The 25,278-nt window shown below is 41.5% G+C and overlaps 1 protein-coding gene across 1 annotated transcript in view; it reads left to right on the top strand.

Moving 5' to 3' along the window:
* Nucleotides 1–25,278, top strand: part of LOC311034058 (GDNF family receptor alpha-4-like) — a gene marked incomplete at both ends in the record, with an annotated part of 84,430 nt that overhangs the window by 36,814 nt on the left and 22,338 nt on the right. The window contains one exon of the mRNA XM_084041798.1: nucleotides 23,755–24,030. Coding sequence (XP_083897924.1) covers nucleotides 23,755–24,030 — 276 coding nt within the window. The remainder of the gene's footprint in view (nucleotides 1–23,754; nucleotides 24,031–25,278) is intronic.

The following is a 25,278-nucleotide window of genomic DNA, read 5'->3' as shown; positions in this document are numbered from 1 at the left end:
CGGCACTCGGTGCCGCGCTACAAGCTTGTATGTCTGCTCATTTTTAATAGCCAAAGAAATCAAAAAATGACACACAGATGTGTTCCCGGTCTTAAAGGGTTAAAATGAATGTACGCCATCACTAACGGGAAATTACCCCGATAAGAATCAAACTGTAACACAAAGAGTGTGAATTGTGCCTTTCTCGCCGCACTCGTCCTCGCTTTCAAGAGCAAATGCTACAGGAGAAATAGATGCATGAGATAGCCCTGAATTTAAACCAAAGTATGACAAGTCAAGTATGGCCAACCCCACTGGAGAATTAGAACATATCATATCTGGGTGCTGGGGAAAGTATTTATGACAATAAAGAGAGAAATTAGGAATTTAATCAAAAAAGGGCTTAAAAGGAGTGATAGCTTGTAATTAAAGTAATTAAAAGATGAGTGTTACATTTTTTTCATTTACTGCTTTCTATAGTTTTAGCAATTTTCGCGATCTTTTTTTACAGTGGGCGGGGGGCATTCTGGCAGGTGGCTAAATATGTCTTTTTATACACAATAACCCGGTGATTTCTTTATCATTATTTACAGTAGCTCTTCTAGACACCAATAACTCACATCTGGACGTCTAGAAGAGCCACTGTAAATAATGATAAAGAAATTGCCGGGTTATTGTGTAAAAAAATACATATTTAGCCACCTGCCCGAATGCCCCCGCATGTAAAAAAGGTTGCGGATATTGCTAAAACTATAGAAAGCAGTCAATTTAAAACAATTAACACTCATCTTGTATTTACTTTAATTACAATCTAAAACATAAACCTTGGTTGCAAAAAAGTTGTCCTTTAAATAAAGTAATGGTTTAGTTGACATGGGTGTATTCAAGCTATGCTATTGATTGCATTTAAATCTGAAATATTCACTCAATTGAGTCTCCGCTGGAGTACGATTTTGAGTGAACTACTCCTTTAAGTTGTTAACAATGGCTAGGAATTCATGAAGATGGTTTATTCGATGTGAATGACCTTGCCATCTGGCACAGGCAAGGAGTTCTAAAAAAAAAAAAAAAAAAAAGTCTTATGGCAAAGTAATTACAGAGTGAGCAGTACATCAGCGCGTACATGACCTTTTGTTCTGCGCAGCATCACCATATGTTACCACTGTAACCTCAAACAGGTGTTCCTAGCAGGGTTAGAGGGCATGTTGGAGAGTACTGAGGCAAGTAATCTCAGGTAGCAGCCTGCTCCGAGCCCGACCTCGCTCGTACGCTGCTCTCACATCTCCGAACCGTGTGTGTGTGCGTGTGTGTGCATGAGACGACCTATTATGTCTTCTCAAGTATAGTAGAATTTGAGATATAGACATTGTGAGGACCATTTTCCAAGATGAATGGTTGTTCTATGGTTAAATAAAAAATACAGTTAGGCTTACAATTAGGACAAAATTGTGGTTGGGGTGTGGATTAGGATTAAGGATTTAGGATTAAGCATGTAGAGGTTAGGTTTATATGACTTTGGGTTGAAGTGATGCCTGATTTATAGGCTACTTAGTTGCACACCAATGTCACACACTGAAAATAACCGATCTATAAGCTCACACAAACGCATTGCAGCGCGACAGATTGTAGATTGGCTAGGGTTAAAAATAGTAAAAACTTAAAAAATTGCATCCAGAAAATGGCCGTCCTAAAATGTTGATATCCTCACAAGTATAGTAAAAGTAGTAATGTGTGTGTGTGTGTGTGTGTGTGTGTGTGTGTGTGTGTGTGTGTGTGTGTGTGTGTGTGTGTGTGTGTGTGTGTGTGTCTGTGTGGGTGTGTGTGTGTGTGTGTGTGTGTGTGTGTGTGTGTGTGTGTGTGTGTGTGTGTGTGTGTGTGTGTGTGTGTGTGTCTGTGTGTGTGTGTGTGTGTGTGTGTGTGTGTGTGTGTGTGTGTGTGTGTGTGTGTGTGTGTGTGTGTGTGTGTGTGTGTGTGCGTGTGCATGCGTGCGTATATTTCTAAAGGAAATATCAAGTGAAGTCTCATTAAAAAGCAGACCATGCAATCTGTGGGGGCAATGGATCAACCTCCTGAAATAAATAACAATGCTGCCAAAAACTTGGAACTGAAGCAGGCTTTTCTCACTGCCGTGCACGTTCCTTTTTTTTTGTTTTTTTGCTCCGCTGAAGCTAAGCAGTTAGTTTTGGCAAAGGACATTTTCACCTGAGGTAACGGCTACATGGCCCTGAATGTTATCAAATCTCTGTCAGTGAACTTTGCGTACTTTGAACAGGAGCCTTTCATAGTTGCACCGTCACCACTTAACCCATTAAGACCTGGAACTGTGTCATTTTTATAATAGCAGATATGCAAGCTCAATAGCAGATATGCAAGCTCATAGCGCGGCACCGAGTGCCGCGCTACGAGCTTGTAGATCTGCTATTTTTTTTTTAATCGTGAAAATGTGTGCAAATCTTTGACTATAAATACTTTTAACGCGAACATTTCTAACTCAAATCTTTACTTCTGGGGGTCCCTGGAACAACATATTTTGATGGGGGTTGGTGGCCAAATACATAAAATTTTGGGGGTCCTTGACATGAAAAATATTGAGCACCACTGATATAGAAACATACGTTTTTCAGAAAAATTAGATTTAGGAGACATGTAGAATCGGCTTCAGGTCTCATTGGGCTAAACCCACTATTCTTAGGAAAATGGTCCCAAGTTGCAACTGCACTCGTTCGGCTGTCGTTTCCTTCTACACCAGCAACGTGCAATAGGCCTGGTTTTCAAGATGCTCAAGGGACCAGTGTGCCCATGTACCTGTCAAACGACTTCAAAAGAGTGCGCAACGCCCGCACGGGCACAACGCCAGAGGGAGCGCCACTGATCTCATTCCCCCTCAGATTCGCCACAAACATGGGGATGAATTAATTCTACTATTATGCCACAAAAATGTGGAATGCCCTACCAACAGCCATCAAAAAGTGTGACTCCTTCCCTCCCTTCAAAACCGCCACGAAAGAGCACCTGCAATTTGCAACTGGACCTAGACAAGTCTTCTAGCTGGCCAAAATAAAATAAAAAATATAGCTGCAAGCAGCAATGAGCGGTTTCGAGAAAACTGGCAGAGTGGCAGACTGGCAGACTGGCAGACTGGCAGACTGTGACAGAGTGGCAGACTGGCAGACTGGGACAGAGTGGCAGACTGGCAGACTGGAAGACTGTGACAGAGTGGCAGACTGGCAGACTGTGACAGACTGTGGCAGACTGTCAGACTGGCAGACAGACAGACTGTGGCAGACTGGCAGACTGGCAGACAGACAGACAGACAGTGACAGAGTGGCAGACTGGCAGACTGTGACAGACTGGCAGACTGGCAGACTAGACAGAGTGGCAGACTGTGACAGAGTGGCAGACTGGCAGACTGTGACAGAGTGGCAGACTGGCAGACTGGCAGACTGTGACAGAGTGGCAGACTGGCAGACAGACAGACTGTGACAGAGTGGCAGACCGGCAGACTGGCAGACAGACAGACAGTGACAGAGTGGCAGACTGGCAGACTGGCAGACTGTGACAGAGTGGCAGACTGGCAGACTGGCAGACAGACAGACTGTGGCAGACTGGCAGACAGACAGACAGTGACAGAGTGGCAGACTGGCAGACTGTGACAGAGTGGCAGACTGGCAGACTGTGACAGAGTGGCAGACTGGCAGACTGGCAGACTGTGACAGAGTGGCAGACTGGCAGACTGGCAGATTGTGACAGAGTGGCAGACAGACAGACAGACAGACTGTGACAGAGTGGCAGAGTGGCAGACTTGCAGACAGACAGACAGACAGACAGACAGTGACAGAGTGGCAGACTGGCAGACTGGCAGACTGTGACAGAGTGGCAGACTGGCAGACAGACAGACTGTGACAGAGTGGCAGACTGGCAGACAGACAGACAGACAGTGACAGAGTGGCAGACTGGCAGACTGGCAGACAGACAGACAGTAACAGAGTGGCAGACTGGCAGACAGACAGACTGTGACAGAGTGACAGAGTGGCAGACTGGCAGACAGACAGACAGACAGTGACAGAGTGGCAGACTGGCAGACAGACAGACAGACAGACAGTGACAGAGTGGCAGACTGGCAGACAGACAGACAGTGACAGAGTGGCAGACTGGCAGACAGACAGACAGTGACAGAGTGGCAGACTGGCAGACAGACAGACAGTGACAGAGTGGCAGACTGGCAGACAGACAGACAGTGACAGAGTGGCAGACTGGCAGACTGGCAGACAGACAGACAGACAGACAGACAGACAGACAGACAGACAGACAGACAGTGACAGAGTGGCAGACTGGCAGACAGTGACAGAGTGGCAGATTGGCAGACAGACAGTGACAGAGTGAGAGAGAGGCAGACAGACAGACAGACAGACAGACAGACAGACAGACAGACAGACAGGCTACCAGGAGTATGTTTGTAACAAAGTAAGAATTCCAAATAATGATCACCTCAATGCATTGTTGGGGACAGGGATCAAACCAGCGACCTATGGATTCACAGGCTGCCTCTCTTCTTATTGAAATAGAAATATAGCCTCCCTGATGGTGTCTGTTGATATCTATAGGTTTTTCAGTCCGTTATGAACCAAGCCTCTGTTTTGCTAACTACTCTAGATTACTGGTTGACAAATATTTAGCAATAAAGTTTTGTTTTGTGTTCTTGGAATGGAAAGTAGTGAAAATAGTTGATCTACAAGCTGACAATGTGTTGCTATCTGAAAAGTTGTGAGATTGTAGATTGGCTAATTTCACAAGAAAGTATGTTGTACATAAAAAAAACAACTAATCTCAAAAAAGCATTTCATGTTATTGTTTAAAAGTTGCACATGTCTGAATTAACAGGGTCATGTTTTGTACAATGCAATTTAAATCTAAACTGTAATCAGTGGGATTTGAACCAGGGACCTTCGGCACATGAGGCTCACACTCTACTGGTGGAGCTATTGAATCCACAGGATCAGACTGTGAGAAAGGAGAATCTAACAAAACAAAACAAAAGGGCGAATGAAGTACGTCATGCATTAAAAATAACTACTTTCAAGTATACATTTCTCGTTATTTTTAACAATTGCACATGTATTTATTGATACAGTCATGTTGTGTGCAATGCAATTATAAGTCTACATGAGGTGGGATTCGAACCGGCGACCCTGTGGTTTCAAGGCAGATGATAAAGCGATCAAGCTATTGAACCAACACACCTGAACCAGTGAAAAAGGGCCTCAAACATTTATTTGACACAGTTTCACGCAAATTGCTCAGAAATCCTTGGTTTAAATGTTTTTCAAACTGCTCAATACATTTCGGAATGGAAACTAGTGAAAATAGTCGATCTACAAGCTCACAACGTGTTGCTATCTAAAAAGGTGTGAGATTGTAGATCAGCTATTTTCACAAGAAAGTATGTCATACATAAAAAACAACTACTCTCAAAAGCAATTCATGGTATTGTTTAAAAATTGCACATGTCTGAATTAACAGGGTCATGTTTTGTATAATGCAATTTAAATGTAAACTGTGACGAGTGGGGTTTGAACCGTGGACCTTTGGCACATGAGACTAACACTGTATTGATCAAGCTATTCAATCCACAGCCTTGTTCAGTGAGAAGGGAGAATCCAACAAAACAAAACAAAACAAAAGAGGGAATGAAGTACATCATACATTGAAAACAACTACTCTCAATAAGCGTTTCATTTAACAATTGCATGTTTATTCATTGATACAGTCATGTTGTGTGCAATGCAATTGAGTTGAGGTCTGCATGAGGTGAGATTTGAACCGTCGACCCTGTGGTATGAAGGCAGATGATTAAGCCATTGGGCCAACAGACCCGAACTGATGAAAAGGGAGTTCACACACATGACACACTTTCACGCAAATTGCTCAGAAATGCTGGATTTAAATGTTTTTCAAACTGCTCAAAATTGCAGACAATCTAAGGGCGGAGCTCACTGGTCAAAGTGATAGATATGTTCCTCATTGATACAGTCATGTTGTGTGCAATGCAATTATAATGAAGTCTACCTGAGGTGGGATTCGAACCAGCAACCCTGTGGTTTCAAGGCAGATGATTAAGCTATCAAGCTATTGAACCTACACACCTGAACTAGTGAAAAGGGAGTTCACACACATGACACACTTTCACGCAAATTGCTCAGAAATCCTGGATTTAAATGTTTTTCAAACTGCTCAAAATTGCAGACAATCTAAGGGCAGAGCTTACTGGTCAAAGTGATACATGTGTTCCTCATGAGTCAAGGCACATGTGTAAGCAGGTTTAACGGCTGTCGGCCAAACGAGGCATGACTTTTGCCTGTTTAAAGTTTGCATTTTCAAAAAATTGCTATAGCGCCCCCCTTTGACCAATTGGAGTAAGATTGGTTTCAGTGATACTTGGAATGACCTTCTACAATATTGCAAAGTGTCAAACAAATGTGAGTCTGCATGTATGTTTTAGGGGCAGATGAATAATTGTCATAAAACTGCAATTTTCATTGGCTTATAAAAGCTTAACGTTTTCACTTATGGAAAATCCGCTTGCTCACGTCTGTCGGCATTGGTCCAAAGTTCATGTGTATACAGTTTCGAAGAGTCTTTTTTACTGCTTTTCATAGAATTCGAAATGGTGGGAGATCTAAAGGTCAGAGGTCAAAAGTCAGAGTGTGAAAGTTGTTAGGCATGAGGAGACGCATGTGTGCATGGAAGTTTCATGGCTGTGGGTCAAACAGGGCATGAGTTGTACCTGTTCAAAGTTGGCATATTTCAATTGAGTGCTACAGCGCCACCCTTTGGCCAATGTTTGTGAGTTTCGGGTTTTCGGCGTTTGGCATAGCCCTCTACCATATTGCCGAATTTCATAAAAAGTGACCACGCGGTTAGGCCAGAACTGGCAAAACCGGCGGAAGAATAATGAACTCTTACAGATGTAATAAGGCTTCGAGCCTATTGGCCTCGAAACCTTAATAAAAGTCAGATCTATCTATCCGATCTACAAGCCGAGCTTGTAGATCGGATAGGTCTGTCGAACGTTGCCCCTAGAATTGGGGGGGCGTTGGGGTTCGAGTGGTTAAAATGGGACCATGCGCTGCACGACTTTGTGACATGTCTCGCTTCTTACTCAACGACGGGAGGTTATAAAAACACCAATCTTAGTTTGCTGTAGTTTATAAGCAGATAGGTATCAGTAATTGAGGGCTGCACTGATAGAAAAGAAAGGTGCATTTCAAGGGGAATAGCAGTGTCATCATTTTCACGGATAATGGACAACTCATGAAGGATAAACATATTTGTATTGAATATAAAAATGAGCAATATATTTATTTTGGTTTGGTGATGAATCGGATCTGCTCTTCTTAGGTACTCTGAGAAAGCACATTACATTTCCCTACCAATAGGGACTCCGAATCCCCCAGTACATAAAAGAAGATCCAAAACGACAGGTGGTAGCTGGGGTGGTGGAGGGTGAGCAGCTAGTTTTAACCATTATTTTTAGATTTGAGCTAAAAAGCATTATTTTACACTTTGGGCTATTCAAAAATAGCAGATATACAAGCTCATAGCGCGGCACCGAGTGCCGCGCTACGAGCTTGTAGATCTGCTATTTTTGAAAAATTGTGAAAATGTGTGCAAATCTTTGAATATATATATGTTTAAAGCGAACCGCTTTTAACTCAATTCTTTGCTTCTGGGGGGTCCCTGGAACAAAATATTTTGATGGGGGTCCGCGGCCAAATACATATCATTTTGGGGGTCCTTGACATGAAAATGTTTGAGCACCACTGATATAGAAACATACGTTTTTCAGAATACTGTTGAGATTAAGTAGAATCGGCTTCAGGTCTCAATGGGTCAAAGCAGTAGCAGCAGAAAGCGTCAGTAGGCAGCAGCAAAAGGCAAGCAAGGAATGCACAATGCAGCTTCCCCATTTAAATCAAGGAATCTCTTTTTTTAAGGAAGGGACACGCTGGATGCAGGGGATGCGCCATGACGCTCATGGGTGGCAAACCTCGCACCGGAAGTTCGATGAATACATGGCATTGAATGGAACCGGCCGGACCAACTCATGAACAAACACTGTTTCTGAACGATTGTGACCTTTGTCATATAATCGGTTCAGGAATATAAAAGACATATCACAGGTTGTTTTCTAAATCACTTGCTTTTAGATGTGCACAGTACATCATTTTATTGAGGCAACTAAACAGCGGCAGGTATCGTTTCTGGCTTGGAGGTGTCGCAAGATTTGGTTGCCAGACAGGAAATGGTGGACACTGGACAGTCTCGCGTTACTTTGGCCGGTCAGAAATGTACTATGTGATCTTTAGATACCTCTATAAAATGATAGTGTAAATGGTGCATTTATATAGCGCTTTTTATCCAAAGCGCTTTACATATAGATTGTGCATTACATTCACCCATTCACACACACACATTCATACACAGATGGCGGAGGAAACCATGCAAGGCATCAACCTGCTCATCGGGAGTAATTAGGGGTTCAGCGTCTTGCTCAAGGACACTTCGACACTAACTCTTCTGGGGGAGCCTGGGATCGAACTGGAAACCTCACGGCTTCCATCCGGCCGCTCTACCCCTGAGCCACTGCCCCCCATGACTCTTTTTTTTTAATAGTGTGCACATCGAAAAGCAGCACAACAAGAAGATATTTGGTTGGTCAGTGATGGACAGTCTCGCGACACTTGGGCACATTCAGAAATGTACTTTGTGCTCTTTAGATACCTCAATAAAATTATACAGGGTACCCATCGAAAAGCAACACTAAATGTGTGATATGTCCTCTTTTATTTTCCTGGGCAGAGTATTTTATAAAGGTCTCAATCGTTCAGAAACAGTGTTTGTTCATAAGCTGGTCCCCCTGGCTCCTCCCGAACTCCCAGCTGCAGTTTGCCTCCCAGTGCAACCAATCTGCCGGCTGGAATTGCCGGATAGCGAAAATGGCGTACCTTCTTTTTAACCCATTAAGACCGTGAGAGGCATCTGTGCCATTTTTAGATTTTAGCAAAAAAGCATTCTTTTACACTTTTGGTATTCAAAAATAGCAGATCTACAAGCTCATAGCGCGGCACTCGGTTGAAGCGGACATTTGTAACTCAAATATTTGCTTCTGGGGGTGCCTGGAATAAAATATTTTGAGACGGGGGTCCATGACCAAATGCAAATACATTTTGGGGGTCCTTGACATGAAAAAGTTTGAGAACCACTTTAAAAAAAAAAACTGTTAGGATTTAGAAGACATTTTGTAGAATCTGCCTCAGGTCTTAATGGGTTAATTACCTTGGGTTTCCAGAAGGTGGCATAACCGTTTCCTCTCCTGGCTCAGTTTGTTTGATCGGTTCAGCAGCCGATTTGAACCTTGAGCTCCAATCCATGCAAAACTGGCCACAAACACTGTCCAGGGCTCTGTTGTGATGACAATAGTCACACCAGGGGCCATGCGAGGCCCCCAGGGGCCCTACTAGGGGCCACAGGTACAGTGTTATGGCAGTATTTGACTGTTCAAATGCCCATAACGCAGTGAGTGACCGTTGCTCTGATCAGTGCAATATAGGGCTAGATTTGAAGGCCTGACAATCTAGTAGTGAAAATAGCCCAGTGGATCTGCTACAGTATATTGAGTATCGTCTCTGTATTGTGGAAACCTCATATGTCCAAAACTGTTACTTTTAAAGATTCAAATTTGAAAATAGCAAAAGTAGCAGATCTACAAGCTCAAAACGTGTTTCGAGCTTGTAGATCTGCTACTTTTGATGCTTTTGTGTGACGCTGTAGTATGATCAAGTAGGGCAGTGGTTCTCAACCAGTGGACGGGGACCACCAGTGGTCCTTGAAGGGGTTCCAGGGGGTCCCCAGCCAAATTAATAGTTAGAAACCAAATTTTGACCCTTATGTGTCTGTAACTCTGACAGTGTACAAATGGAACCAAATAACGGGTCCATTTGTGGAAACCTCATTATGTCCAAAACTGTTACTTTTCAGGGTTCAAATTCAAAAGCACCAAAAGCAGCAGATCTACAAGCTCAAAACGTGTCGCTTCGCGCCACATTCCGAGCTTGTGGATCTGCTGCTTTAGGTGCTTTTGTGTGATGCTGTAGTGTGATCAAGTAGGGCGTTAATTTACGGAAAAACACAAAAAGTTATAGAATGGAGATAAGAGGTGTCTGCCTGACAGCAACAATATGTTATTTGTATAGTTATTTCATAGTCCTATTTGAAACGATAGAAAACAATCTATTAATACAGTGTGTGTGTGTATGAAACAATCCAGGGCATTTTCAGAACGCTCTCGTATCAATCTTTGTGGCCAGAACCAGCAGGATTCAGCGTGTACGTTGTGCATTTAGTTCATCCAAACAGCCTCCATTATTCCCGAGGTGATTCATCAAGTATAGTGTTGTACTGTCTATAGTACCGTGTGACCTTGGTACTGTACTGTGGTGATGATGATGAAGATGATGATGATGGGAAGGGAAGGCTGCTTGATTTCTCCCATGTATTCAAAGGAAGGGAAACACACCATTACCAGCCCAGCAGACAGGAACCAGGCTGGAGGGCACCCTGTCTCTCTGAGAGCTGCGGTGGATTTATAACACCTGGCTCCATGCAGGACAGAGAGCCGCCATCAGTGGTGGACAAAATACCACCATCCCAGTGCATGAGTCAAATCTGTACTTGAGTTACACATGTCAGATATATCGTTGCTGTCTGGCAGAAATCTCCATATTCTAAGTTTTTGTGTATTTCTTTTGTAAATTAATGCCCTGCTTCAGTGGTTTTCAACCTTTTTCGCGTCAAGGACCCCCAAATTGACACCTATTAGCCCACGGACCCCCATTTGAAAGGATATGCCAGGGACTTTCTTGGGGGTCTTAATCTACACTGTATCATCATCATTCCGCTCAACAACTTAAGTGGTAGGGATGTTAACAATGAATCTCTAATCAATTAATTGCCGCTAAAAATGTAATCAATTAAATGTATTGTTGGTTTTTTTTGGCTAGTTAAAGTTATAGGTATGGTGTGTGTGATATCAAATGTGAGCTTACCATAATCACAGTGATCCTTAATCATATCCCATCATATTCAAGGGTCGTTTGGAGAGAAAGAGACTCCATAGACCACTGCAGAGGGGAGGTGTGTGTGTGTGTGTGTGTGTGTGTGTGTGTGTGTGTGTGTGTGTGTGTGTGTGTGTGTGTGTGTGTGTGTGTGTGTGTGTGTGTGTGTGTGTGTGTGTGTGTGTGTCCAGCCGATGCTCGTTGACGCTTGTTAATGTTTTATACATCAAGTCAATTACGTGGCAATTATGTTTCTGCACTCATTTCCGGTTTCAGACAAGAATGTTCCTTTTGGTCCTAATAAACGCTGCTTATCAATTAATTGATCGATAAGGTTATCAACTATCAATTAATGAATTTAATCAATAATTTGCCTCCCTAGTATGTGGTTTAAGTGGCTAATTGCCCAGCCCTAGTTCTACCGTCTACTGCATTCGTAGCAGAGACGTGAAGAGAATGTCACAGGGGCTGAAACTTCTAAAAGGGCACTTTTGGCCCATGTATTTGCCGATGGAATACTTCATTAAGCAGGGCCAACAGGGGAATACGTTAGTTCAGTGGTCCTCAAACCTTTTCATTTCTAGGACCCCATTATAACATAATGGGGGGGGGGGGGGGGTCCCCAGAAGATTTGCTTTATGTGCAACGTTGTTTTCTCACTCAACAGCACATTTCTAAAGTGATAATTTAAGGACTTTTAAGACCTTTTTAGTACCACTAAAATAAAATAAAAGAGACCATTACTGAGTCAAAAGTAATCAATAAACTATACAATACAAAATGGTTAAACATTGGCAAATTGAAAATAGCCAATCTGCATGCACACAATGCTTCGCGTTGAGAGGCGTTGTGTGCATGTAGATCTGCTATTTTCACAGTATTTATTTGTGGAACCGAGTCAAACAAAATGTAATGCTTCAACTCAAATGTAATGCTTCAACCCCCCACCCTTGTCAGGGTGGGGGGTCCCCAGTTCAAATATGATTATATTGGGGGGTCACGGCCTGAAAGGTTTGAGAACCACCGCATTAGTGTATGTAGCCCACCATCTAAATCATAAAAAAAATATTATATAAGGTTGAATTTACTGTGAGAATCTAAAGAAAAATCTAAAATGTTTTTGTTGTGATGCAAACAACTTAAACATTGTAGGCCTATAGAGAAATTTATATTTATTTGACTGTGGTAGCTTTTAAAGATAAACATTTTTTGTATTGTTACTATTGCATAATCTACGCTTTTGGCTGATAACACACAGGGCATCCAGTATTATACGGGTGGATTCCTCCAGAGTGAACCTGGATGAGAGGATTGTGCCGTGCCAACGCTCTCATTAAAGGGAGATTTAAATGTGTTTGAACGCACCAGAATGATAAAACTTGAGAAGGAGCTTAACCCATTATGACCCGAGGCCGATTCCGACAAAAAATGTCTTCTAAGTCAGGGGTCTTCAACGTTTTCAGCCCAAAGGACCGCCTAGCTGAGAGAGAGATGAAGCAGGGACCCCCACTATATTGTATAAAATTGTGTTTCAGATTAAACTTTTTTTCCCTCTTTTTTACCCTCTACAGTCTACACCTATACATCTTTGCCAAAAATAGCAGATCTACAAGCTCACAACGCCTCGCGCTGCGAGGCGTTGTAGATCTGCTATTTTCGGCTAATGTTCCCGTCAGTATAGGGATGCTGGGGTTAAAGTGGTTAATGTAAAAAAAAAATCTCACACAAAGATTTGGCGGACCCCCTATAGTAGCTCTGAGGACCCCCTAGGGGTCCCGGACCCCCCGTTGAAGACCCCTGTTCTAAATCCTAACAGTTTTCTTTAAAAACTAATGGTGCTCTGTCAGTAGTGCTCAAACTTTTTCATGCCAAGGACCCCAAAAATGGTATGTATTTGGACCCCCATCTCAAAATATGTTGAGATGTTGAGAATATGTTCCATGGACCTCCAGAAGCAAAGATTTGAGTTAAAATGTTCGCTTTAAAAAAATATATATACCTATATATTTTCACGATATTTCAAAAAAAAAATAGCAGCTCTACAAGCACAAAGTGACGCACTATGAGCTTGTATATAAGTATAACAGTATAAAATAATGCTTTATAGCTGAAATCTAAAATGACACTGAAGCTTTCCCGGTCTTAATGGGTTAAAGGTGAAAGTGGCAGGCTGGCTCTGCTATGCTATTTTATTATGATAAGAGCTTTATAATCCTCCAACAAGCCGTGAGGGAGATAGAAAGGCACCAAGGTTTATTATTCCTCCCTCTGAGAGGTTAGGAATCTATCAGCCAGAGTAAAGCCACTAACAACACACCCTGAAATGTTGTATGCAGTGGTGGAAAGTAATGTAAGCACATATACTTAAGTACTGTACTTATAAGTACAATTTTGAGGTACTTTTACTTTACTAGATTATTTCCATTTTTCAATAGTGTATACTTGTACTTCTCCGCTACATCTCAGAGACAAATATTGTACTTTTCACTCAATTATCTGACAGCTTCTGTTACTAGTTACTTACTGCACCTAAGTATTACAAAACATACATTAACCACTTAAGACCTATTCGAAAATAACCGACAAAGCTCGCAATATGAGCTTGTAGATCGACTAATTCCGGGGGGGAGGGGGGGGGGGGGGATTTCTTATTTCTTCTTATGCAGTATTTTGATGCCAATACAGGCTTAAAAAAAAAAAAAAAACTTGCAACAGAGTATTCTTTATATACTATATGTACTTTTCCACCACTGGTTTCACAGATAAGCCATTTGTGCACCTGTGCATTTATGTGACAACAACCCTCCCCAGCTACATGAGTCAAGCCGATTCAGCGAGCCTTAACACACATGAATAATAGGTACAGTACAGTATACAGAATATGTGCTGAGTACACAATACGCAGCATTCACATGAGAGGACACATACATTCACTTTCCAAATGTCTCAGATAAACTGTCTAAAATTGTATTTGCAGATGACACAAGCGTCCTCTACTCTCATAAAGATCCTGACACCATTATAAAGGTCTAAAATGAAGAACTTGGTAAGCTGTCCATTTGGTTTCGGTCCAATAAATTATCACTCAACATAAAAAATAAAAAAAAACTTCATATGTCTTGGCCTTAAACCACATATTTTTTTATCATCTAAAATAGATACTGAGAACATCCATATAACTAATGCGTGTTCCACACGATTCCTTGGCATTATGCTTGATGAATCGTTATCCTGGAAATTACATATTATGGCTATATCCACAAACATCGCTAAGAATATTGGTATCCTACAGTACGTAAAACCCGTCATTTGGTCAGCTCTGAGGTAAAAAAGGTAAATAATTTTATTGAGGTGCATAATTGGCAAAACACTAAGATTTTATTGATAATATAGCATTAATATACAAACAATAATGTAGAAAAGAAAATGTTATTTTCATTTCCTGAAAAGTTTGGAATATACAAGGTTTCCATCCGACAGCACCGATTGTATTTATATATTCGTAAATGAATGCCCTACAAAATCATACAGTACAAGAGTCGCACAAAAGCTCTACAAGCTCACAACACATCGCAACGCGTTGTGAGCTTGCAGATCTGCTATTTTTACTATTCTATATCATTTTTAAGAGGAACGGTTTCGGACATACACGTTTTCCACCGAACAGCAACGATTTATAATCACAATAAACTGAAAGAACCGGATCGTGCATATTTTCATTAATTTGCAATCATGCTTCCTCATTTGCACACCGACATGGATTATGAATGTTTCATTGTCTCATTTAATGTATTGGTTTCTATTATACTGTGGTTCAAAGCCTGTCAACACAATCTATACACGGGCTTGATGAGGTAGAACCTTTACATTATGCAAATAAATAACGTTAGTGTCGTGTTCTTAAAATAACTTACTGAAAGGTGTTGAGATGTTGAACCATGTGTGTATAAGATTGTTGCAGCCTATAAGCCAGAATAAATGGATTAACAGAAATGTCTTGAAAGTAAATGAAGAAAAGCCAGAGGTATACTTCTAGTGGGCTCTAAGTAAAAAAGAGACAAGCTTCAACAAAGAGAGGTCGGAAACCTGCGAGTCATCTTGAATGCTGACCTCAATTTTCAATCTCACATAGACAAGGTGACAAGGACTGCAGTTTCTCACCTAAGAAAGTAAAAACCTTTTAAACACATAAAGATGCTGAACAACTGATACGCACTTTCATCTATAGCCATACTTGCCCCACAGTAATTCATTTTTTTACTGGCCTGCCCAAGAAGTGTATTGATAAACTTTATTCAGAACGAATTTATGCTCCTAAAAGCTTAACAAAAAACCCAATAAAAAGTGAATACCTTTTCTTGCTGCTGTGCGCTGGTTTCCACGTTGCTAAGGCTTGTTAAAAGCTTTTTTTGGTTGTCAGGAATTCAACTGACCTCGTTTCAATAGATCAAGAAATATTTTTTGATTTGTCTTTAAGTTGAATTCCTTGCACAATTCTGCGGTACAACACCATTGTCCATCAGCCAGTAACCCTCTCGAAGGGGCACCACAAAATAAATAATGGTGCAACAGTGGGGGGCATGGGGTGGCATGATGGGGTGCCAGGGAATGGCAATTGTCACGCCTTAGCGTTCATGTAACCCCGAATTCAGTTATGTTATGCATATGTATGCATATTTTCTCCATTTCTTTTGGCAGATTAATGAGATTTCAGATCAGCACTGAGGGCATCTCAAATCACGTCCATCCATCTGTATGTGACGTGACATGTTATATACAGTAGACTTGCGTTTTCTTGTCTGCAACAAAAATGTGCCACTTTCAACCTGGTGTCCCTAATTGGTTGTCGTTATAGGTGAACATTTACATTTTTTTAAAATGTTATATTATTTTTAACCCATTAAGACCGGGAACGCATCTGTGTCATTTTAGGATTTCTTTGGCTATTCAAAAATAGCAGATATACAAGCTTTTAAAAAAAAATAGGGCCAAGCTCTTTTCTTGCCACCCTGTAGTTTTCTTTCCCGAAACTACGCCTACACTTCGGGGGGGGGCAGAAGCTGGGTGAGGAGGGCAATCTTTGTCGCAGCACCGGAACCTCCTATTGTCTGGGGCAGTGGGGTCTCCTAACTAGGTGAGCCAGTAGGGTACAACAGCAATGGCAAAACACAGAAATTAAAACACAGAGGAATTAATTGGTGCAACCGGTAAATTGGAAAATACAAGGAGTAAAAATAATTGGCTACTGTCAGGAAAAACCTGTAGTTTTCAATCTTCAAACAGCATCAAAGAATAATAAATAAAGCCAATAAAAATGAAAGTCTCGGAAACAACAAAGGAGGGAAAACGATATAACAGTCGTGCAGGCAGTCAGGGACTACTTTCTTTTGGAAATTATTCTTGTGATGAAAAAAAAAAACTATTTTATTTGGGATGTGTATAATTTTCATGTTGCCAAGAAAAATGATAGATGCTCTGTGTCGGCCTGAACAAGGCACCTTGACTGTGATCACAATATACCCATGGAGTTGGTTGGTTACACTGTTCCAAGCATAAAATGCAGCGGCCATGTGAGACATGCAGGATTATTATTCACGTGGTGTGATCGTGTTGGATTGTGCACTTGACCCACGACTTATGTTCATGTTAGCCTTTTTTACAAAATGATTCAGGCGGTGTGTGTGTGTGTGTGTGTGTGTGTGTGTGTGTGTGTGTGTGTGTGTGTGTGTGTGTGTGTGTGTGTGTGTGTGTGTGTGTGTGTGTGTGTGTGTGTGTGTGTGCGCGCTCGCGTCGCTGCTCATTCTCTGCGGTGCTGAAATGTGTGCATTTGGCTACGTTTTCCAACAAATTGCAGGTTCATGGTGGGCGTGTGGAATTGAACTGTTTTGATGATGTGTTCCAACTTGGAACAACCAATCATAATAATGAACGCTACATGTATATCGCAGTGCGCTGCTGTTGCTCCATTTGCTGCCCTGTGCCCACGACAATGAAGTGATTTTCCCCTATAGAAATGTTCTGTCCAATATATGAACCACATGGCATTTGTTGCTGTCAGAAGGAAACTTTGTATGTCCAAAAGAATGTCCAATTGTCTATACTTTTACTTCTACTCCACTACATCTCAGAGGCAAATATTGTGCTTTTACTCCACTACAATTATTAGAAAACTTTAGTTACTAGTTACTTTTCATATATAAATATATTACATTATAAAACGTACATTAACCACTTTAGCCCTATTTTATACATACTGTAGGCTATTTGAAAATGTTGCCGATCTACAAGTACGACGCGTTGTGAGCTTGTAGATCTGCTATTTTCAAACATTGCAGTACTTTTACTTTTGGTACTTTGGTACTACATTTTGATACCAATACTTTTGTACTTTTAATAAAGTAAATTTTGAATTCCGGACTTTTACTTGTAACAGCGCGTACTTCCACATTGCAGTATTGATACTTTTACTTAAGTAAAAACATTTGAGTACTTTTTCCACCACTGCCACATACGCACGTGGACACAGAGAGAAGAGAGAAGAGCGAGAGAGAGAGAGAGAGAGAGAGAGAGAGAGAGAGAGAGAGAGAGAGAGAGAATAAATATCTCGGCCAAGCCAGCGTCTCGGAGGACAGATGGTCAAGCTGCAAACTGGAGGCAGTGATCCCAGGCCCCTTTACTCCGCGGCTGCGTGCGTGCGTATGTCAGTTTATGTGCTGCCTGGGCAGAAGCTGGAATAGGCGCCATACATCATGAATGCAAATGAGCCCGCTTGATTTGACATTTCCAATAAGCTTGTCTCAGTGTACCAGTAGGGTTTAGCCAATTAACAGTTTAAGACCTGGAACGCATCTGTGTCATTTTTTGATTTGAGCTAAAAAAAGCATTGTTTTACACTTTGGCTATTCAAGAATAGCAGATATACAAGCTCATAGCGCGGCACCGAGTGCCGCGCTATGAGCTTGTATATCTGCTATTCTTGAAAAATTGTGAAAATGTGTGCAAACCTTTGAATTTTGTAATTTTCATTTTTTTTCAAAAATAGCAGATCTTTAAGCTCATAGCGCCTATGAATTGAAAAATTGTGAAAATGTGTGCAAATATTTGAATATATATATTTTTAAAGCGAACATTTTTAACTCAAATCTTTTGCTTCTGGGGGTCCCTGGAACAAAACTATTTTGAGATGGGGGTCCGCGGCCAAATACATATAATGTTGGGGGTCCTTGACATGAAAAAGATTGAGCACCACTGATATAGAAACATATGTTTTTTCAGAATACTGTTGGGATTTAGAAGACATTTTTTGAATCGAATTCAGGTCTTAGTGGGTTAACCATGTCAGTAATCAATGCCTTCCGAGCCACGGTTTTAAGTCCTAGAGTTTCCCCTGCCACATAAATCACATGCAGATTAGCTGATCGGTTACCCTGGCGGCCGCGCTGACTTAATGGGCCCACTTCAGGAGAGATAAAAATGAAAATGAAAATGGAACGTAATGAAGTCCGCGGCGGGAATGTGACTTCTATCTACAGTCCGTTACGCCACGGCATTCAGGCTGCTCTAAATACCCATCACACTTTGTTTAGAGATCTCCTTTAACCCCTGACGTCCCTGTTTTGGGCCGTCATTACAGACAAAACAAGTTTGCGACTTTTTAAAAGCTTTCAAAATTATAAAAATAAATAATGAAATAATTATAATTAAGAAATCGGAATTTGTAAAATGTTCAAAAATAAGAGGAAATACTATAGCAGATCTACAGGCAGATCTACGTAATTTTTCAGTTTTTATTGTACTCTTCTTTTTATTTCTCTGTGTCTTATGGCCCTGACGTCATAATGGATGTATGTAAACTCTTTTGTGTTCCAGGGGGTCCCCAGCCAAATGGTTGATTGTTAGGAACCAAGTGGACCCTTATGGATCTGCAACTCAGAGAGCGTACATATTTGTTATACACTCTCCAGAGTTAAATTAACACTGAGGCTACTACAGTGTTATGTACGTTAGTTTGGGGTCCCAGAGATCAAAATGTATCGGGTGGGGGGGGGGGGGGGGGGTCCATATCGTCTTATGCAAATCAAACTGGGGGTCCTTGAAATTAAAATCGTTGAGAATCTGCTATAGCTGTAAACAATCTTCTTATCTCCTATCTTTTCAAATGGGAGTCTGCCATAGAGTTACAATATATCTAGAGGGCGGATTGTCCCGCCCCCAGCTATTCATTTCTATGAAAGTTGCTCAGTGGCGTTTGAAGCACCCGGAAGTCTGCCGGAAGTTTACAATTGGGTCCATTTGGTCTAATAGAATATGTCTGACGGAAGTACCAATATTGGGTCGAATAGGCGTGGCCATAGAGTTATGAGCAGGCGCACAAACGCACTAGTAGTATTTTAAATGCGGAAGTGTTGCATTCTCAGATTGACCACCAGGCGACGGCAGCTTCACTGTTCTACCGTGGCTCTGGAGGCTTGGGGTCTGCTGGCTAATATGTGTCGATTTGGGGGTCCTTCACATGAAAACGTTTGAGAACCACTTATGTATGTCATATGGGTGTTGTGCTGCAGGTGTGTTGTAGTGACTGAGTGACTGAGTGACGGAGAGTGTAGGTGGTGCCTTGGAGCTGATTGGTTCCAGCCTACCAGTGTAGGGTACAGTATAAAGGCCATGACATAACGTGTTGTCCAATATAATAACCAAATATACGATAAGTGTTCAATCAGTATCCCCACACAAAATACTGAAATAGCTGCTCTACAACCTTGGCCATGTCATTACAGGCTATCATTAAAAAAATCAAAATAAAGCCTCTATGTACAGTACAGTACATAGAGGCTTAAAAGGGATAGCTCACCCCCAAAATTACGTTTTTTCTATCGATTAGTCACCCCATGGAGACTTGAATTCATGAATAATTTGTTGACCAGTGGACCGGTAGGCAGCGGTTCCGGTAGGACACACAAAGGAGACTCTTTGTGTCTCGTACCGGAACCGCTGCCGGTCATCAAATTATTGTCTTAGGAATGCGACAAAAACAAAAAAAATATCTATGAATTCAAGTCTCCATGGGGGGGACTAATCGATCGGAAAGAAAAGTCAGGGGTGAGCTATCCCTTTAAGTGGTTAATATTCATGACAGGTCAATTGAAAAAGGGCCTTTTGGTCACAAAGCTTGAAAGTGTGGACTGACTGACTTCCAGAAGTAACTTAAAAGTGGGACTGATGCTGCAGACTAAAAGGCTGCACCTCCTTTCTTTGTGAGACATATTTAAGGGATGAGGGAAACGCCTCTGACGCTGCAGACAGAACCTTGGCCTCCACAGGCCACACAGAGGCTCATTAGCTCAGAAGCTGTCTGTGGTTTTATCCACAGAGACAGCACACAGCCCCATTGTGACACCTTATAGGCTGCACTTCTTGCCTCTTATAGAATTTCTGGGACACCGCTGAACGTATTTGGGGTGAGTGAAGTTTTACAGAGATACAGATAAGATGAGATTTAGGGAAATTCGGAGAAATTGATTAAATGTATGGTAAGCGATATGTTTTGGTTAAAACTAAAATGTTTAAAGCATTATATTCTGATAGTAATCATTGCCATGGAGTGTTTGTTCAGTCACAGGCGTCTCCCTGTCTCTCCAGCTCTTTGATAATAGCCTACATTTTCAGGTTGGTGACAATAAGGAGAGAGTACCCATTTATTAGATTCATTTTTGTAGTGTTCCAGTTCCAATTGTGTCTGCTCATTTATTTGTGTCATCACTTCCAATTTCACTTGTTTAATCTGTATCCTGTCTGAGTTCTCTATCCTAATGGAAAACGTTGGTATCCTGTCCTGAAAATGCATTTTCTGTTTAATAAAGAGCTGGAGAGACATGGAGAGACTCCTGTTACTGAACAAACACTCAATATCAATGAGTACTATCAGAATATAGACCTATTTTATACTTATTTTAACCAAAGAAAATCACGTACCCTACCTTTAAACTAGGGCTGGGCAATTACATAACATTACATTACATTACATTACAGTCATTTAGACGCTTTTATCCAAAGCGACTTACAATAAGTGCATTCAACATAGGTAGGGAACTACTAATCACCAGAAGTCTTAAGTGCATTTTCTGCAAAAACAAGCAACCAAGAGTATACCTAGTGCTAAGGTAAAAGTGCAATATATCAGCTACCTACTTTCTTAAACAGATGAGACAAATTAGCTAAATCAAATGAGCAAGAGCTAAAACAAATAAGTGTATCGACTAAACAAGATCCAATAAAACAATACAACAATAAAACAAGAGTTTGTACAACTAGTTAACAACAAGTAGGCCAGACAAAGACGAAGGATAGCGTTTCCTGAAGAGGTGGGTTTTCAGCCTGCGGTGAAAGATGGGCAGTGACTCTGCTGTCCTGACATCAGTGGGAAGTTTATTCCACCACTGTGGGGCCAGAACAATTATGGAAACCCATATTTAGAGCCAATAACCGAATTAATCATGCTCATGTAAGTTAATTGAAATGCAGTTGTTTTTATATAATTATTGTACATATCTAATATATCAACGAATCGACAAAAACAATTCTAAAAGATTTATTTTAACCCTGCATTATACTGTTGTACAACGGTGAAAATAGCAGATATATTATTTTTTACTTTTAAACTCAAGACCTTTTACCTGTACGCGTCGCTAGGTCTCTACTAGGTCGGGGGCTTAGCCCCGAAGGCAACGGGCACGCGCGCGTGCATGTGTCCCTCCTCCCGTGCGCGCACGAAGCGCACGCATGCGGTTTTTTTTTCGCGGATTTGGGTGCTTTCTTCCCCGTTTTTTGTTACTTTATTTCGGTTTTAGGGTTAGGGGTAGGGTTAGGTTAGTGTGATAGATATATAATAAAATAAAATAAAAAAAACTTTACATTTTTTTATTTTTTTATTTTTTTTATTGGTGGCTTTGGATAAAACATTGGTGGCTATAGCCACCGAAGCCCACCCCTAACGACGCCACTGCCTGTAACAGTACTTCTTCCACTGACGTAGTGACGTACCAAACTGATGAAGGATGCAGCTGTACACAACACAGCGTTTATGACATGCAAGATGAACGACTTCCAGTAACTGAACTGGTCTTTATAGCCCTGGCCTTGCATGTATCATAGTACACTCTATTATTACTTCATTAAACATAAATGTGCCCTCAAAACCTATGGCATTTAATTACTCACGGCTATTCCATTGTTTGCTTACATGCGCGGAGCAAGTGAATTACATCGCAATTCAGGAGGCAAAAAAACAACAACAACAACAACAACTGAATTACGTCTTATCAGCACCCACAGGGTAAAGCTGTATACCAGTCAAGTTGTGGCGCCACACCGTTTCTCACAGAAATTAATTCCTGCAACTTTTATAGTCCACGAGGAGCTCCGTCCCCAGTTAAATCAAATCAGTCTAATCCGTTCGGTTGGTCTAGTCTTTCGCTGAAATTAAAAAGAAGAACTGGAAATGCTTGCATGCCTGCGTGGAATAAATTGGATCACTGTCTGGAGAGAAATCTGAGATCTTTGATGTGCAACAGAGCGAATACACGAAGTGGCCCGGTGGCTGTTAGCGTCCCAACATACCAATAATTCATTGAAGCTCACGGTATAAACATGAGCATGGTGGTGACTGTATTCAATGGTGGGAAAAAGTGCTCACAGTTTTTTTTACTTAAGTAAAAGTATCAATACTATGTTACAAATAAAAGTCCGGTATTCAAAATTTACTTGAGTAAAAGTACAAAAGTATCTGCATTAAAATATACTGAAAGTAAAAGTACTCGTTTTGCAGAATGGCCCATATTGCACAAAGTTACCTAATGTATATAAATGCTTTGAAAATAGATCTACAAGCTCGCGTTGCTTTGCGACGCGTTGTGAGCTTGTAGATCTGCTATTTTCGATAATATGTCAAAATGTTCTGAATATTGTGTGGCTTGTGGTGAGTGATTGGGTCCAATATTTAATTCAGTGACCATGGGGCTAAAGAATGGTTCAGAAGCTGTGTTCACGTTCACTTCTCCATCGGAATGAATAGACTCCAACCTAATTCTGGTCTCCTAAAGAGGCCAGCCAGCTATACGTCACGCAGATACGGGAAGTAAACCCAGAGATGGCATGTCTTTCTCTTTTGACCCAGACTATATCACTGCGTGGATATGAGTCTGGTGCTTCTATGAGGAAGTTTTTTTTCCCAAGGGGCGGGATCAAAACAATGGCCCTCGACGCAATTGGTTAGACCTACAACCAACTACCAATTACAGTCTCCCATATTCAAACACTGGGCCCTGATTGGTCCCCACGTCTTCTGGAGCAGGAAATGGATTCTCTATGGAGCGGTGCCAGACCCAAATCGCAGAGTGCAATTTTTTTTGCACTCACAGATTCGTCTGGTCCCAGGCTATCTATGGACAGCCCTGGATTAAGGGGCGTGCACTTCCGTTTATTTACATACACCAGCCAGGAAAGGGGGCGTGGCTGTGGAAAAGGGGCACGCCTTTTAAAAAAAGGCCAGTGCTATATTTCTGTAACGGCAGTGGGTGTTGTCGATCACACACAGTCACAATGGATAATGTTTATATCCAAATTAATTCTTGTTTTTGTCCCGGACACACGCACACACACACAGCTCTGTTGGAGGTGATACTGGCCGGCAGAGACTGCCTGGTGGCCGGAGACTCGTGCTCCAGCGACGAGGCGTGCAGCCCGCGCCTGCGGACCCTGCGCCAGTGCGTGGCGGGCAACGGCAGCATGAAGCTGGGGCCCGGGGCGCGCAGCCAGTGCGCCAACGCCGTGTCGGCGCTGCTCTCCAGCCCGCTGCACGGCTGCCAGTGCAAGCGGGGCATGAAGAAGGAGAAGAACTGCCTCAGCATCTACTGGAGCCTGCACCAGTCTGTCATCCACGGTCAGTTTGCTGCTGTTGTTGTTGTTGTTGTTGTTGTTGTTGGCAGTTGGCAGTTGGTGGAAGAAGTACTCGGATGTTTTACTTGAAGTAAAAGTAGCAATACCACAATATGAAAATCACTCTGTTACAAATAAAAGGCCTGTGTGAAAAGAAATTTACTTGAGTAAAAGTACAAAGGTATTGGCATCAAAATATACTAAAGAGTACCAAAAGTAAAAGTACTAAAATGTTTGAAAATAGCAGATCTACAAGCTCACAACGCGTCGCGATGCAACGCGTTGTGAGCTTGTAGATCGCCTATTTTCAAATAGCCTATGTATAAAATAGGTAAAGTGGTTAATGGTATTATAATGGTAAAGTGGTTAATGGTTAATGGTATGTTTTATAATTTAATAATTTATATCTGCAAAGTAACTAGTAAATTAAGCTTTCAAATAATTGTAGTGCAGTAAAAGTACAATATTTGCCTCTGAGATGTAGTGGAGTAGAAGTAGAAGTATTGAAAATGGGAAATACTCCAGTAAAGTAAAAATACCTAAAAATTGTACTTAAGTACAGTACTTGAGTAAATGTACTTAAATTACTTTCCACCACTGGTTGTGGGTATACAGTAATAGAACTTGTGTTGTTTTGGGGGTTTTTTGCGTAGATTTGCAGAGGAAGAAGAGTTGGTTGCATTTGGCACCATCAGCAAAGTCATAATTTGTTTACACAACAATGTACATTTCGTTGCTGTCGGGCATATAGACCTCATCTCTGTGTTTTAAACCTTTTTTTTCTTTTTCGTAAATTAACGCCCTACTTGATCATACTACAGCGTCACACAAAAGCATCAAAAGTAACAGTGTTGAACATAATGAGGTTCATGGATTGGTGGAGCGTCAATGTAAGTGGTGGCGTGCACAATAGAACTCTTCTTTCTCACAGTGCGTGTAGATCGGTATTTTCCGCTACTTTTGCGTGACACAGGGCAGTGGTTTTCAACCTTTTTCATGCCAAGGACCCCTAAATTGATATACATTTGACCGCGGACCCCCATTTGAAAATGTTTTGTGCCAGGGACCCCCAGAAGCAAAGATATCAGTTAATTTTCGCTTTAAAACATATAAATATTCAAAGATATGCACACTTTTTCAAGGTTTTAAAAAAAAATAGCAGATCTACAAGCTCATAGCGCGGCACTCGGTGCCGCGCTATGAGCTTGTATATCTGCTATTTTTGAATAGCCAAAGCTAAGTGGTTAAAAAT

Source organism: Gymnoscopelus microlampas, assembly GCF_963454915.1.
Source record: "Gymnoscopelus microlampas genome assembly, chromosome: 18".
Classification (NCBI taxonomy): Eukaryota; Metazoa; Chordata; class Actinopteri; order Myctophiformes; family Myctophidae; genus Gymnoscopelus; species Gymnoscopelus microlampas.
This window is presented reverse-complemented; position numbering and strand designations above follow the sequence as displayed.